General features: G+C 30.6%; 1 protein-coding gene across 2 annotated transcripts in view; it reads left to right on the top strand.

Annotated features, from left to right (window-relative positions):
- The window catches only part of TECRL (trans-2,3-enoyl-CoA reductase like), a 154,548-nt gene that overhangs the window by 96,214 nt on the left and 44,514 nt on the right, over positions 1-13,820 (top strand). The window contains exon 4 of one of the 2 annotated variants that reach the window (XM_051964813.1): positions 3,528-3,616. In XM_051964813.1, the coding sequence (XP_051820773.1) occupies positions 3,528-3,616 (89 nt within the window). Of the gene's footprint in view, positions 1-3,527; positions 3,632-13,820 lie in introns of both variants that reach the window. The other variant, XM_051964812.1, reaches the window with a different exon arrangement.

Raw genomic sequence — 13,820 nt, 5'->3', positions numbered from 1 at the left:
GCAATTTGTGTTGATAACTTATCTGTCATAGTATATAAGTATGAGAAGCTATACTTCATTATATCCTTCATTACTATACAGATTTTCCATGGAAGTACTCAGGAGAGCTGCCACAACCAAGGAGTCATTTTCAGTATAACTTAGAGTAATAAGGAAAGGTCTTCAACTTAATCCTTATTGTGTGCCTTTAAGCTTAGCTCATTGCTATTCTACTACACTCAAGTGGTTTTCAAGATTTCTATATCTCTATAACCATTCTCTGATAAGACATTATATAAATCAACTTCTCTGGACAACTGCTTGTTTATGTGTAAAATGAGTTTATATTTGTCTGAGATCTCCTTCAGTTTTCTGATCTCAAAATTGTTATGAATAATGATGATTTAAAAGAAAGTTTTATACTAAGAATTGAAAAAAATGTTCACACTAAAACACTAAAAAAGCAAGTATTAAAAATATGCACTGATTATTTGGCCCATTTGAATTTTCCCTGCCATTCTAAATGAATCAATGAAATTACTATCTTCAAACTCTATCCACAACTCTTTTCAGGTTTTTCTTTTTTTCTCTTAGTCTTTTCACAAACCTATAATTACCAAGGGAACATTATCTGTCTTGCATTTTTGAATAGCATCAATTTGCATTCATAAAAGTCTACTTATTGTCATTTTCATAAATAGAGACAAACTTTTGTCCCATTTCTGAGGTCCAATGAGTCAGAAATAAATTATATCTATATCTATATATATCTATATATAGATATAAATTATATATAGATATAGATATAATTTATTTACATATACACAAACACTTGTAAATATAGATAATACATACATATATATCTATATCTATAGATATATATATCTATTTACATATACACAAACACTTGTAAATATAGATAATACATACATATATATCTATATCTATAGATATATATATCTATAGATATATATATATCTATAGATATAGATATATATGTATGTATTATCTATATTTACAAGTGTTTGTGTATATGTAAATAAATGTATATATATATATTATCTATGTTTACAAGTGTTTGTGTATATGTAAATATATATATATATACACACATATATATTTATGTATATATGTGTGTGTGTGTGTGTGTATATCTATCTATGTAGATAAAGGTCTAGATATAGAAAGCTGGATAATCAGTGAGAAAGCTCTTGAAATCATTCCAATTCAATGATAAGTGATTTGCAAATAATTTTGAAAATTGCAATGGGTTTTGCTAACTCAAGAGTTTGAATTGGACTATTAAATAATTCGAGCAAAATAAGAGTAGATCCTAAAAAAATAGACACATGTTAGAAGTGATTAGCGATTGAAAGATATAAGAAATCCTATTTATAAGAGGGGATGTTATGGTTCTGGACTCATGATTTATCCACCCTATGGAATCCTTTTCCACCAATGGTGAAGAATAAATACTTTGCATTTATTATATTTGTAATCTAATTTATATCACAATTGTTTTGTCTTACTCCTAGACTGACTTAAGGAAAGGATGCTTAGAGAATAGATTTTAAATGCTTAGTAAGTTGAATTTAAATTTGAAGCTAAAATAATTAAAAGACCTAGAGGAAACTATTTTAAGATAATTTATTGAGTGACTAGAAGAGATTTATCATATCAGTCAGTCAACAAAAATTATGTGCTTATTAAATATCAGGAACTTTGCTAAATACTAGATTTCCAAAAACAAAATAGAAAACAAGCATATAAAATCCCTTTACATCTACTCAAGAAGTTTACAATACAATGGAGGGGAAAATATGAAAATAATTAGGTGTAAATAAAACATACAATGTAGATTAAAGGTAATCGCAGTGGGCAAGACATCAACAGCTAGGGGACTGAGAAAATCCATCTTTATCAAGTTGAATTTGATATGTCTTGAAAGATGTCACAGAAGATAGTAGGCAGGAGCAAGCAGCGGAAAAAGAGAGAATCCCAGGTTTAGGGAACATTCAGTATAAAGACATGGGCAGAGCCAGGAATTGGATGAATAGTAAGAAGGCCAATGTTGCCAAATTGTAGAGTGTGTGGAGAGGAGCTATCCAATAGAGAACTTGATGTGTGATCCAAGAGTTAATAAGAAGTTTAGGGAAAATGAAAAGTTGTATCCATGAGATGATCTCAAGAGATGCATTGAAGAATCAATGTAGAGACAGCTAGGTAGTGCAATGGATAGAGCACCAGCCCTGAAGTCAGGAGGACCTGATTTCAAATCTGGTCTCAGACACTTAACACTTCCTAGCAATATAACCCTGAGCAAATCACTTAACCTCAATTGCTTCAGGGGAAAAAAAAAGTCAATGTAGACTTTTTTTTTTAATTTTATTTATTTTGCAAATGTAGAAGTAAAGCAGTTTTTGTGCTGAAAAGGATCTTGAAGGTTTCTGAACAAATTTAATCTTCATTATATGAAGACTACTATTAGAGCCAGAAATTAATATCAAAATGCATTTCTACTTTCTAATTATATTATACAATAAACCTAGATCATAGGAAGTGGAAATGCCAAAGTATATTGGCTTGCAGGAGTAAGCTACTTATGAATTGGAAGACTGATGAAGAAAATTCATAAATAACAATCAACATGTGAATTATAACAGTACAGTAGAAAAACAAAACAAGACAAAACACATAGATTTAGAATTGAAAGGGGCATTGAAGTACATTTAATCCAGGCTCTTCATTTTATAGATTAACACACATATATATATTCATATGCACACATATATGCACATGTACACACACAGATTTATGTATATATGTGCATAATATAAATGTGTATATGCATGTATACATGTATATATGTGCATTACATAGGATCATAATTGCTTTTCCTAATATCTCAAAAGAAGTAAGTAGTAAGGATTGCTTTTGAACTTAAGTCTTCTGATTCCAAATCCAGCAAATTTTTGTGATTTTTAAAAAGCATATTATCAATTTAAAAGCATGTCAGAAGTCAACTTTTCAGTTTTATTTTATACTCTCAATCATAAAAATGTCAGTCTTACATGAACACATACATGTGTGCATTTGTATGCATACATACACATGAAGAGAGATGCACATGTTTTGTATATTTATGTATGTATGTTTTTGGATAGGACCTGTACTTTCCTTGGTAAAGAGAAATTGTAACTGATCACATATGTTGGTAGAGGTAAAATATTTTTCAGTAGTTCCTTACTTCAGTGAAATTGGAGATCTTTTAAAAAAGAAAAGAAAAGAAATAAAAAAAGGAACTCCCAAGGAGGAAATCCTCTTTTGTGATACCTATATGTGCTTGTTCTTCAATCTTTCATTTTGGAAAACTGCTGGAAACTGAAGTTTAATGACTTTTTTCAAGGGATACAGAGTCACCCATTGTCAGTGGAAATTTGTGGCTCTTGTCTTCTTGACTCTAAAGCTGCCTTGTTATCCACTATGTCAGGCATTTTTATTATGTTTAATTGCATATCCTTATTCTTTCTTTTTTTCCTTTTTAATAGGTGGGCCCTTTCTGAAGGATTATGTTAACATTCAAAGTATTGCAGCTTCTTCCATTGTTACCTTATATTTCACAGATCTAGGTCAGCAGGTCAGTTGGACAACAGTAAGTACAAATTTAAATTATTTAGCAAAGCAGATCTTGCCATAAATTCTTGTGTCCTATCCCATCCTTTCCTTGTAATACAAGTGGGGACAAATATGCATATTACTAAAAGATGAAGAATTGAGTCAATTGATCAATAATCTAAAGATAGAGAATTAGTGGTATTTCTAAATGTTTCAATGTGAAAATCTGTTCTTAGTGGAAACAGCTATTATTTGACATGATTCACATCGAAGAAGGAAAAGGAGAGAGAAAGAACTAGAGAAGGGGGATGAATAGAAAGAGAATTAGAGAGGGGAGAAGAGAGACAGAGAGACAGTGAGATAGAGAGACAGTAAGACAAAGAGACAGAGACTGAGAAAGACAGAGAGAGAGAGAGAGAGAGAGAGAGAGAGAGAGAGAGAGAGAGAGAGAGAGAGACTGGAGCAGCTCTGATAGCAATTTTCTTGTGACTTCAAGTGGTGATGAATTGGTGTGCACCAGGTGAAATTTCTATAAAGGAAAGAAAATTGTAGAGGAAAGAATGTGAGATGGAGAGCAGAGTAACTGAGAACAGAACTCCATTGTTAGTTGTGGTTCAGATGACTCTAAGTACTAAACAATTTGAGAGGAAATAAGTCTCTGACTGGAGCATCTATATAGGTTTAAATAAGTACTTCTTCTAACAGAACATTTTCTCATCAATTAAAGTAAATATCCATATATTTCTATTTCTAATTTATTATAACCTAGTCTTTATTATATTTATTCTGAATTTGAATTTATTTTTCTATAAAGAATAATTTATTATATTATCTTTATTGCTAGGTAATGACATTTTTTTTTGTGGAATCTTAGCTTCTTTCAGAAAAAAAAAAACATACTTTTTTATTCCTGTTTTCTCTTTTATAAATATGGCACATTTGATGATGTTGAGCAAATTAACATTTGCCCAACAAAATGGGCAAATTTTGAGAGACAGAGAGATAGAGAGACAGAGACAGACAGAGACAGAGAGACAGACAGAGACAGAAGAAAAGGAGAAAAAAATAATCCGTTTCAGAAAATAAATAAATCAGCCCTCAGACTCTTTTAGCGCTATCTGTTTTCAACCCATGAATGGAAAAAAAAATACACACACACACACACACACACACACACACACACACACACACACACAAGCTTCCTTGGAATATATCACAACAGGAGATGATATTGTTCAACAAAATACTGATTATAAGTGTTTTGTTGTTATTATTGTTGCTGTTTGTCCTTCGTTCTCCACAAGTACCACAAATTCATGGTGGTAGTGTCATGACACGCAAATGAGTTGGAGTAAGTCTTCTTCATCCACACAAGACCCAGTAAATAAAAAACAAAACAAAACACCCCTATTAGTGTAATTATTTGTATTCAAAATTGAACATAGATTAGCAATATCATCTATGGCTGATCACTAAATCTTTTAGAAATCTAGGCAAGTTTGCAACACTATTAATTGTAGAGAAGTTACTGACTTACTTAAGAAAAAAATAATTTTTCTCATCTGATAAAAGCTGCAACAGAAACCACAGTTCAACACCTTACCTTTGTGGAGGAATTTCATAATTTATATTTATTAATTTGTAATTGAAAGAAAAAAATCTACTTGTGATATTAGCCATAATCAGAAAAAATTGAAGATGACACATATTGTAGGGGGTTTAAGGAAATAAACTTTAATTCAATAATGGTGAAAAGCATTTATAACTGTGCCCTAAAAGTCACTAATATAAGGGATATTTCCCAAAGTAATAAAAGAAATATATATTTATATAAACATATTTACAGAAGCTCTTTTCCATAATATTCCAAAGATCAAACTAAAAGAACATGCTGAGAAACAGCAAAACACAGAAAATTGCATGAATATTGGAATATTATTGAATATTATTTTTTCATTGTGTGATAGAAAATTAATGCAAGAAAATTAATTTCTTACAAATAGTTTTATTTCCACTTTAGAATATCTTCTCTGGGAATGTGTGCCAATGTGAGTGCATCTTTCACTATTGTATTGTATTATATTTGTATACAATATTATAAGAAAATTGCTAAATACTATTTGTAATTCTCTTAAAAAAAAGATTTGGTAGAACATGGACAAGAATTACAAAGTATGAGCAGCCATATGGGTTGTAATAAAGATCTTTAAGATATATTAAAGTATATGTTATAGTTCTCTGGCTAATTATGATTAATAAAAAAGAACTATCTAATACTTACATAGTATTTTAATATATGCAAACCATGTTACAAATATTACTTCACACACAATGATTTGGATTTTTTTAATAATAAAATGTTACCTTAATTTTTTTTTGGAATTATGTTCTAAACATTTGTTATTTTCAGAAATATGATATTTGAAATAGCTAGTTTCTATAAAGAGATATAAAGTATTTACAGCATACTTTAAATGCTATTTTGAGTTGAATTTTACAACAACCCTGTGAGATAAATGCTATTATTATCCTTATTTTACAGATGAGGAAACTGAGGTTAAAACGTCAAGTGAATTGACACGTAACTGTATGTCTTATAAATATCTTGGAAATATTTTTTTAACTCAGGTCTTCCTAAATTGAAATATTATATAACACTCCACAATATAACAAAATCTATGATACAGCTAATATATAATACAATACAATTAACAGCATAATATATTACATTATGATACAAATATGACATGCTGTGACATGAAGCATGAATTTACATATCACCACAACACGATTCTATATATACACACATGTAATCACACATGCACTGCATTCACATGTATGTGTGTCTGAATATGTATATACATGTGTATCATGTACACATTCATAGAATGAATTTAGATATACTTTATTTCTTACAAATAGTTTTATTTCCACTTCAGAATATCTTCTCTGTTTATGTGTGCCAATGTGAGTGAGTGCACCTTTCATTATTGTATTCTATTATATTTGTATATAATATTATAAGAAAATTAGTCAATACTATTTGTTGAAAAACACAACCTTTATCTAGATATGGTTTCTGCATGTTACTTAAAATTAACCAAAAATATGTTTTAATGTTTGTTTTTAATGACCAGGGAATTCAGAGAATTGGTTGATGCCTTTTTGAGCAAAGAGTATATAGTTCTGCAAGTTCTATTCATTGTGACCTTATTAAAAATTCCAGCTCTATTACTAAACACAGGTTAAAAAGAAAAAAAGTTAGGGGAAAATCTTTAACAATCTCATAGGCATATAGTTATCTTTTTTAGAATTAAAGTTACTAAGGTGACAAAGAGTATGCCAACTGTTTTTACAGCTTTTCTCCAGATGAACAACTTAGATTAACTGGGTGAGGGGGAGCAAGGAGGGGAGAAGGGAAGAGATACATTTTTGTCTGGTAGTGACAATCATTTTATGGTATCTAAAATATTTTTACAGTGTAATTTTACTGCCTATAATATACTCACAACTATTACAAAAGTTTAAAGTATATTTCAAAACAAGGAAACAGTTGTGCATTTTTAAAGTATTTTTTCTTTTAACATATAGCATTAAAACATGATAGGAACACGATCAAAACAATGCAGGGGAATGAGTAATGAGGTGAGTTTTAATTACTATTCAACAATTATCTTCTTATATTATGATCATAATCAAATCATTTGATCTCTCTGGGTCTCAATTTCCTCATCTGTATAACCAATGATTTGAACTAGATGATACCTAATATCTATTGATTCTAATGGTCCATAAGTTAAAGAAGTGGTATTTTCTAACGCTGCTTGTATCTGCTACATCACCAAAAATGTCGTTACTCACAAATTGAATTCTATGGGATTGAAAGAGATTAAGACAATAAACAAACAAAAATAATTCTCTCTTGTACCATAATGAAATGGTTAGTGCAAAATACTCACTTGGGTATGGTTGAATGTCTATTCAATATTTAATTAGATTGATAGGAAAGAAAGGGGTAAAATAGATTAAGGGAATCAAACAATAAGTCATTTAGCATTTATTGACAACTATTGTGCTAAATTCTGGAAATACAATTATAATTATAAGGAAAAGCAGACCATCAAGGAGTTTATATGCTCATGATGAAAGACAATACATAAAAGGGAGTAGAAAAGGTATGAGTGGATACCAAGTCAGCACCATCTCAAGGAATACAACCTAGAGATGAATAAGACTTGGTTGCTCTTGGACTCACCTAAAATGAAGGTTTTTAGAGGAGGCTTCTAATCTAAGGTAGAGGACTTAAGGACAAAGTGCACTTCCCATGTGTGATCGACTAAAGTCAGGATGAATAATTGTGGTATAATAGAAGTCTAGAGTATAGAGAGGAATAAGGCCAGAATACTTGTTAACTCAAGAGTTACTATTAAACTAATTTTAAATTGTTTGAGGTTGCCAAAATTGTAGAATCTTTAAGCTAAAAGAAATCTTTAGAATCCGATTCAGAAATCTTATCTATTGTGTCATTGACAAATGAGCATCAACTTGAATTTTTCTGGTGACAAACTTTACTGTTACATGAAATCCTTTACATTTATGTACAGCTCATTGTTAAGAATATCTTCTTATGAACTCTATTTGCTTCCAACTTCCCAACTGTGATCTTGTTACAGTTATACTCTGAACCTACAATAATAGCTCTATTGCCTTTTCACATAATTTATGATATGTATGATACTTTCTCCTATTTTTCTTCCCTAAGCAATGCAACAATGTTGCATATTTTTAAGGTTTTTCATTCCCAACTTTTAATAAATTATAGTTTGACAGTCTCATAAAGTAAAAATCTATCTCAGTGGATAGACTGCTTGACTTGAAGTCAGGATGACCAATTCAAATATGAACTTAGATATCTCTTAGCTTTACAAACTTAGACTAGTTATTTTATCTTTTCCTCAGTTTCCTTATTTGCAAAATTAGGATCCTAATAGCCCCTAACTTCAAAGGTGGTTGTGAGGATCAAATGAGTTTTTTTTTTTTAATTTAATTTAATTTAATAATAACTTTGTATTGACAGAATCCATGCCAGGATAATTTTTACACAACATTATCCCTTGCAATTACTTATGTTTCGTTTTTTCCCCTCCCTCCCTCCCCCCCCCCCAAGATGGCAAGCAGTCCTATATATGTTAAATATGTTGCAGTATATCCTAGATACAATACATATTTGCAGAACCGAACAGTTCTCCCGCTGCACAGGGAGAATTGGATTCAGAAGGTAAAAATAACTCGGGAAGAAAATCAAAAATCAAATAGTTCACATTCATTTCCCAGTATTCCTTCTTTGGGTGTAGCTGTTTCTGTCCATCATTTATCCAATAAAACTCAGTTAAGTCTCTTTGTCAGAGAAATCCACTTCCATCAGAATACATCCTCATACAATATCGTTGTCGAAGTGTATAATGATCTCCTGGTTCTGCTCATCTCACTTAGCATCAGTCCATGTAGGTCTCTCCAAGCCTCTCTGTATTCATCCTGCTGGTCATTCCTTACAGAGCAATAATATTCCATAACATTCATATACCACAATTTACCCAGCCATTCTCCAATTGATGGGCATCCATTCATTTTCCAGTTTCTAGCCACTACAAACAGGGCTGCTAGGATCAAATGAGTTAAAAGAGATATTTATAAAGTGATTATATAGCATTATCATTTGATAATGCTATATAAATACTAGTTATCATCATTAATACAATATACCATTATTATATTAATAAAGGGAAGATACAGGGTCTGATAAGTATATGGTGGGACTATTACTCCTTTAATCACAACTTTTTTTAATAATTTGGTTTGTAATTGCATTCATTAACTTTTTTTTATCAATCAAATCATATCATTGACTTTTTTTGATACTGCTGTTAACACAATCCATAAATCTCCTTCATAAAACTTACTATTTAGTCTTGATTTCCTCATGTTATAATAGGCAGGTGATTTAAGAAAAAAATATTTTAAATGTAATAATTCACATCTATTTCTAATTAATTATTATATCTTGTTAGATTTTGTTCATCAATTTATAACTGATGTTTTTATCCCTGAATATGTTAGTTATTCCTCTGAATTTCTTTTCAACTTTATCTTCTCTCTGCTTCTTGAAATCCTGCCAAATCTTTTGATGCCATCTCTTCCAAGAAACCTTCCCTGGATTCCCCATTTTATAATACACAGAATTCTCTAAACACTCTCACACTACTCATCTGGAATTTATTATGTTCTAAATTAATATAGTTTTTCTATATATTTCTTACTTCCACTATTAATAAAATCTTTAAGGTATAAGTCTTATTTTTCTCCAGACTCTTAAAGTCAAGTATAGTGCTTAGAAAACCCTTAAAAAATGTGGTGGTTTCAAATAAACAACAACAAAAATAGCAAGTGGGTGTTAAAAATATATTCTATGCCAAACTGTGTGGATATTTAAAAAAAGCCAATTTCAGCCCTCTAGCAACTGGGGTTGCTACAAACAACACATACATCCTTGGCCCTGTTGTCAAGGAGCCTGAAGTTTGGAAGTTTGAAGAAAGAGACTCTATGTAAACAGTTATTTACAAAGAAATTGTTGACAAGATAATTGTAGATAATTTCAGAGGGAAAGCACTGACTAAATAAACAAAACAAACAAACAAGTAAATAAATAAAAGAATGAATGAATCAATTAATGAAGAAATAAAAAACCAAGCAAATAGATGAATGAATGGATAGATAGATAAAAGCCTTGCAGAACATGGAATTTAACCAAGACTTGGAAAAAGAAAAACATGAAAGCCATGATGTAGAAATAAGGAGGAAGCTAGTTCCAGTCATGGGGACAGAAAGTTAAAATGCTAGAGCTAACACGAATTAAATAAATAGATTTGGTTAAACACGGTGCCATTGTCTTCATTAATATATATATGATAAATAGCTGAATAGAAATGTGGATATATACACACATACACATATATGCATGGTTTTATACTTGCATGAACAATACACATATGTATAAATTAACGCACACATATGTTTATAGACATATAGACATAAAAGCAGCTCATGCTTCTATGTATAATTCTAGACATGTATGTGCATATACTCCCTTGTATGTACATACATATGTGTATATAGATATATATAATTATAAGACAGAGAGAGAGAAAATGAGAGAAAGAAAGAACTAAAAAGGAGATAAAGCAAAACTCCTGAAAGATGCTGCTAAAAATTTCCCTCCAGGTTGGCAGCAATCAATCAATCAATGATCTCTGGATCTGTCATTTAACAATGAACCTACTTTATTATATATTCAGTCAATACACATTTTTCTCATCTTATCCAGAGTTATAATAAGAGCCTGTGTCAAATGCTTTGCTAGAGTACAAATAAATCACTTCATATCTAGAATATTTCCTCAAGTCAACAAGCTAGATAACTCTATTAACAAAAATAAATAAATAAAATTATTTTAGCATTAACAAGCTATCTCCCAAATTCTTTTGTATCATCACCTTTCATACATATAGTGAGCATTGATTTAGAAGTGAAAAGGATCTCAGATCTAGTCCATTTCAAAGAAGAATAAACTGAGGTCATGAGAAGTTAACATATTTTCAATTCCAATTTCACACAAATGAGGTAAGTGGAATTTAGACCCTCATCATTTTATTCTAATTCTATTCTAATTCATTCTATTAAAATATAATCCTTCTGAATTGAATTTTTATGCAGAGTTGTAAAACTGTAAATCACTTCACTGACATTTCATTTGATCCTCAGAAAAGCCTCTTTGAAGTCAGTGCTGTACAATATTAGCATTATTTTATTTATTCAGAAAACAGGATATTAAAAAAAAAGTTTAAATGATATTGCCATACAACAAATATTTCTGTAAAGCAAAATGTATACCTTGTTCTTCCTGACATCTAATCATCAATCCTCATCTCACAAAATGACAAAAAATGATTTTTCTAAACTTATTGGTGTGTAATCTGGTAGAAAGAACATTGTATAAAGAGTCATGGCATGTATCTTAGTCTTCTTTGCTATTATCTTTATGGGCTTTACTAAATCACTTAATATCTGTGGTCAACTGTTTCTTCACCTATAAAATGAGGATGCAGAACTTGATGGCCTATAAGTTTCTCCATAAAATGAGAGGGTTAGATTTGTTAATCTCTAGGTCTTTGTCATTCTGAAATTTTATGTCTATATAAATAGAAGTTTTTAGTGTTCCTAACACTTTGACATTTTGTCCCAAATCCCTATATATTTTAAAAACAAAACGAAAAAAAATAATCAATTCAAGAAAAGTCACTGGCTGATACCAGATCGAGAAAAATTTATTTTATATTATTCTAAACTTGCCAAAGCAATTTTTTCCCCTCACTTGAAAACAAATATATACAAAATAATTTATCAAAAAATATGAAACAAAAAAGAAAAAAATACCTTAGAATTAAAAGGAGTTGGAAAGAGTGCCTATAGAAGATGAGATTTTCATTTTGACTTAAAGGAAGCCAGGAAGGTCATTAGGTGGTATTAAAAGATGAAGAGCATTCTTGATGTTTGAGAGCTAGATAAAATACTCAAAATTGAGAGATGGGAGTATGGTGTTCTTACAACAGGAGTCCAATGTCACCAGATCAATGAATCTCTGTTGGGATATAAGGTATGAATAGACTGGAAAATGAAAAAAGATCTAAGTTTTGTAGATCTTTGAATACAAAAAAGATTTTTAAAAAATATATAATCCCCAAAGCAAAAGGGAGCCACTAGAATTTTAGAGACTGAATGACATAATCAGGACTGCGTTGTAGGGAACTCACTTTGGTGGGTGAATAAGGATGATTGGAATGGAAAAGTCTTGAGGCAGCCAGATTCACCAGCACCTATTGTAGAAATCCAGGTATAAGAGAATGAGAGCCTACACTCTAGTAACATCTGAAGATAAGGATGCATATAAGAGAGATGTTGCATGGATGATACTGATAGATCTTGGCCAAAGCTTGAATATAGTGGGTCAGGATTACAAGGTGAGAAACAGTGATAAAAGAAGATAAATTTGCTGGTTTTGTGATAAAGGAACAGAGAATGGCATTCCCATCCACAGGAACAGGGAAGGTGAAAAAGGAGAAGAGTTTAAGGGAAAAGATAATTAATTCTATTTTTGACTTGTTTAGTTTAAGTTGTCAACTGGACAACTGATTTAATGTGTCTGAAAGGCAGTGAAATATGTGATATTGAAGGGAGGAGGATGGGAAGGATAAATAAGAAATAACAAAGAGAAAATATATTAGAATGAAATGGAGTTGGAAATTTTGCCTATAAAAGATGGAATTTTAATTTTAACTTGAGGAAAACCAGAGAAGTTACAAGGAGGAGAGGAAGAGTCAGGGCAGCATAGGTAGATTTGAGAATCATTTGCTTAGAGATCCTAATTAAATCATCTATACTTCTTCACTTAGTGAAGAATGGGTGGTATGGAGAGGGAAGCTGAGAAAAGAGAACATCCAGGAGAAGAAAGTGATCAATAATGTCAAATGCTGTACACAGTTCAAATTTTATCTCATTTTATCCTCATGTCAACCCTGTGAGGTAGGTGCTATTATCATATTCATCATACAGATGGGAAAACAGGGTGAGAATTTAAATAATTTACTCTCAGTAGAGTCAATCTTATACTAGAAATTATGTTTGAATCCAATTCTCCTTGCCTCTAAGTATATCACAGTTTTTTTTTTAACTTACCATAGTGCTACTTAATTGTGAAAATCTCTAATATAGTATACAAAACTAGAGTTCATGATGAAACTTTGAGTGATAGCTAAGTTTGGTTTGATTGAGGATCCCATGAAGGAGACTGACTAGGAGTACTCAAATAGATATATGAAGACAAAATATGTCATTGAGAACATTTTTTCCTAAAATGGCATATTATCCAAGAAATATAAGAATCAACACATAAATATTGAAGTAAGTGATATTTATCAATATATATGGCCAAAGGGGAAGAAAAAAAAATAATAGAAAAAAAAAAAAGAATTACAAACCATTAACAGAAATAACTTATCAACCATAAGTGAAATGCACATTAAAAACACATTTTTTTCTTTTGCATTTCTAGTAAAGTGGTAAAGATGGAAAAAAGCAAGAAAAAAAAAAAGCTAGTAGAGGGACGAGAAGGC

Source organism: Antechinus flavipes, chromosome 6 (assembly GCF_016432865.1).
Source record: "Antechinus flavipes isolate AdamAnt ecotype Samford, QLD, Australia chromosome 6, AdamAnt_v2, whole genome shotgun sequence".
Taxonomy (NCBI): Eukaryota; Metazoa; Chordata; class Mammalia; order Dasyuromorphia; family Dasyuridae; genus Antechinus; species Antechinus flavipes.
The sequence above is the reverse complement of the archived record's forward strand: the minus strand, read 5'-3'. Positions and strand labels throughout refer to the sequence as shown.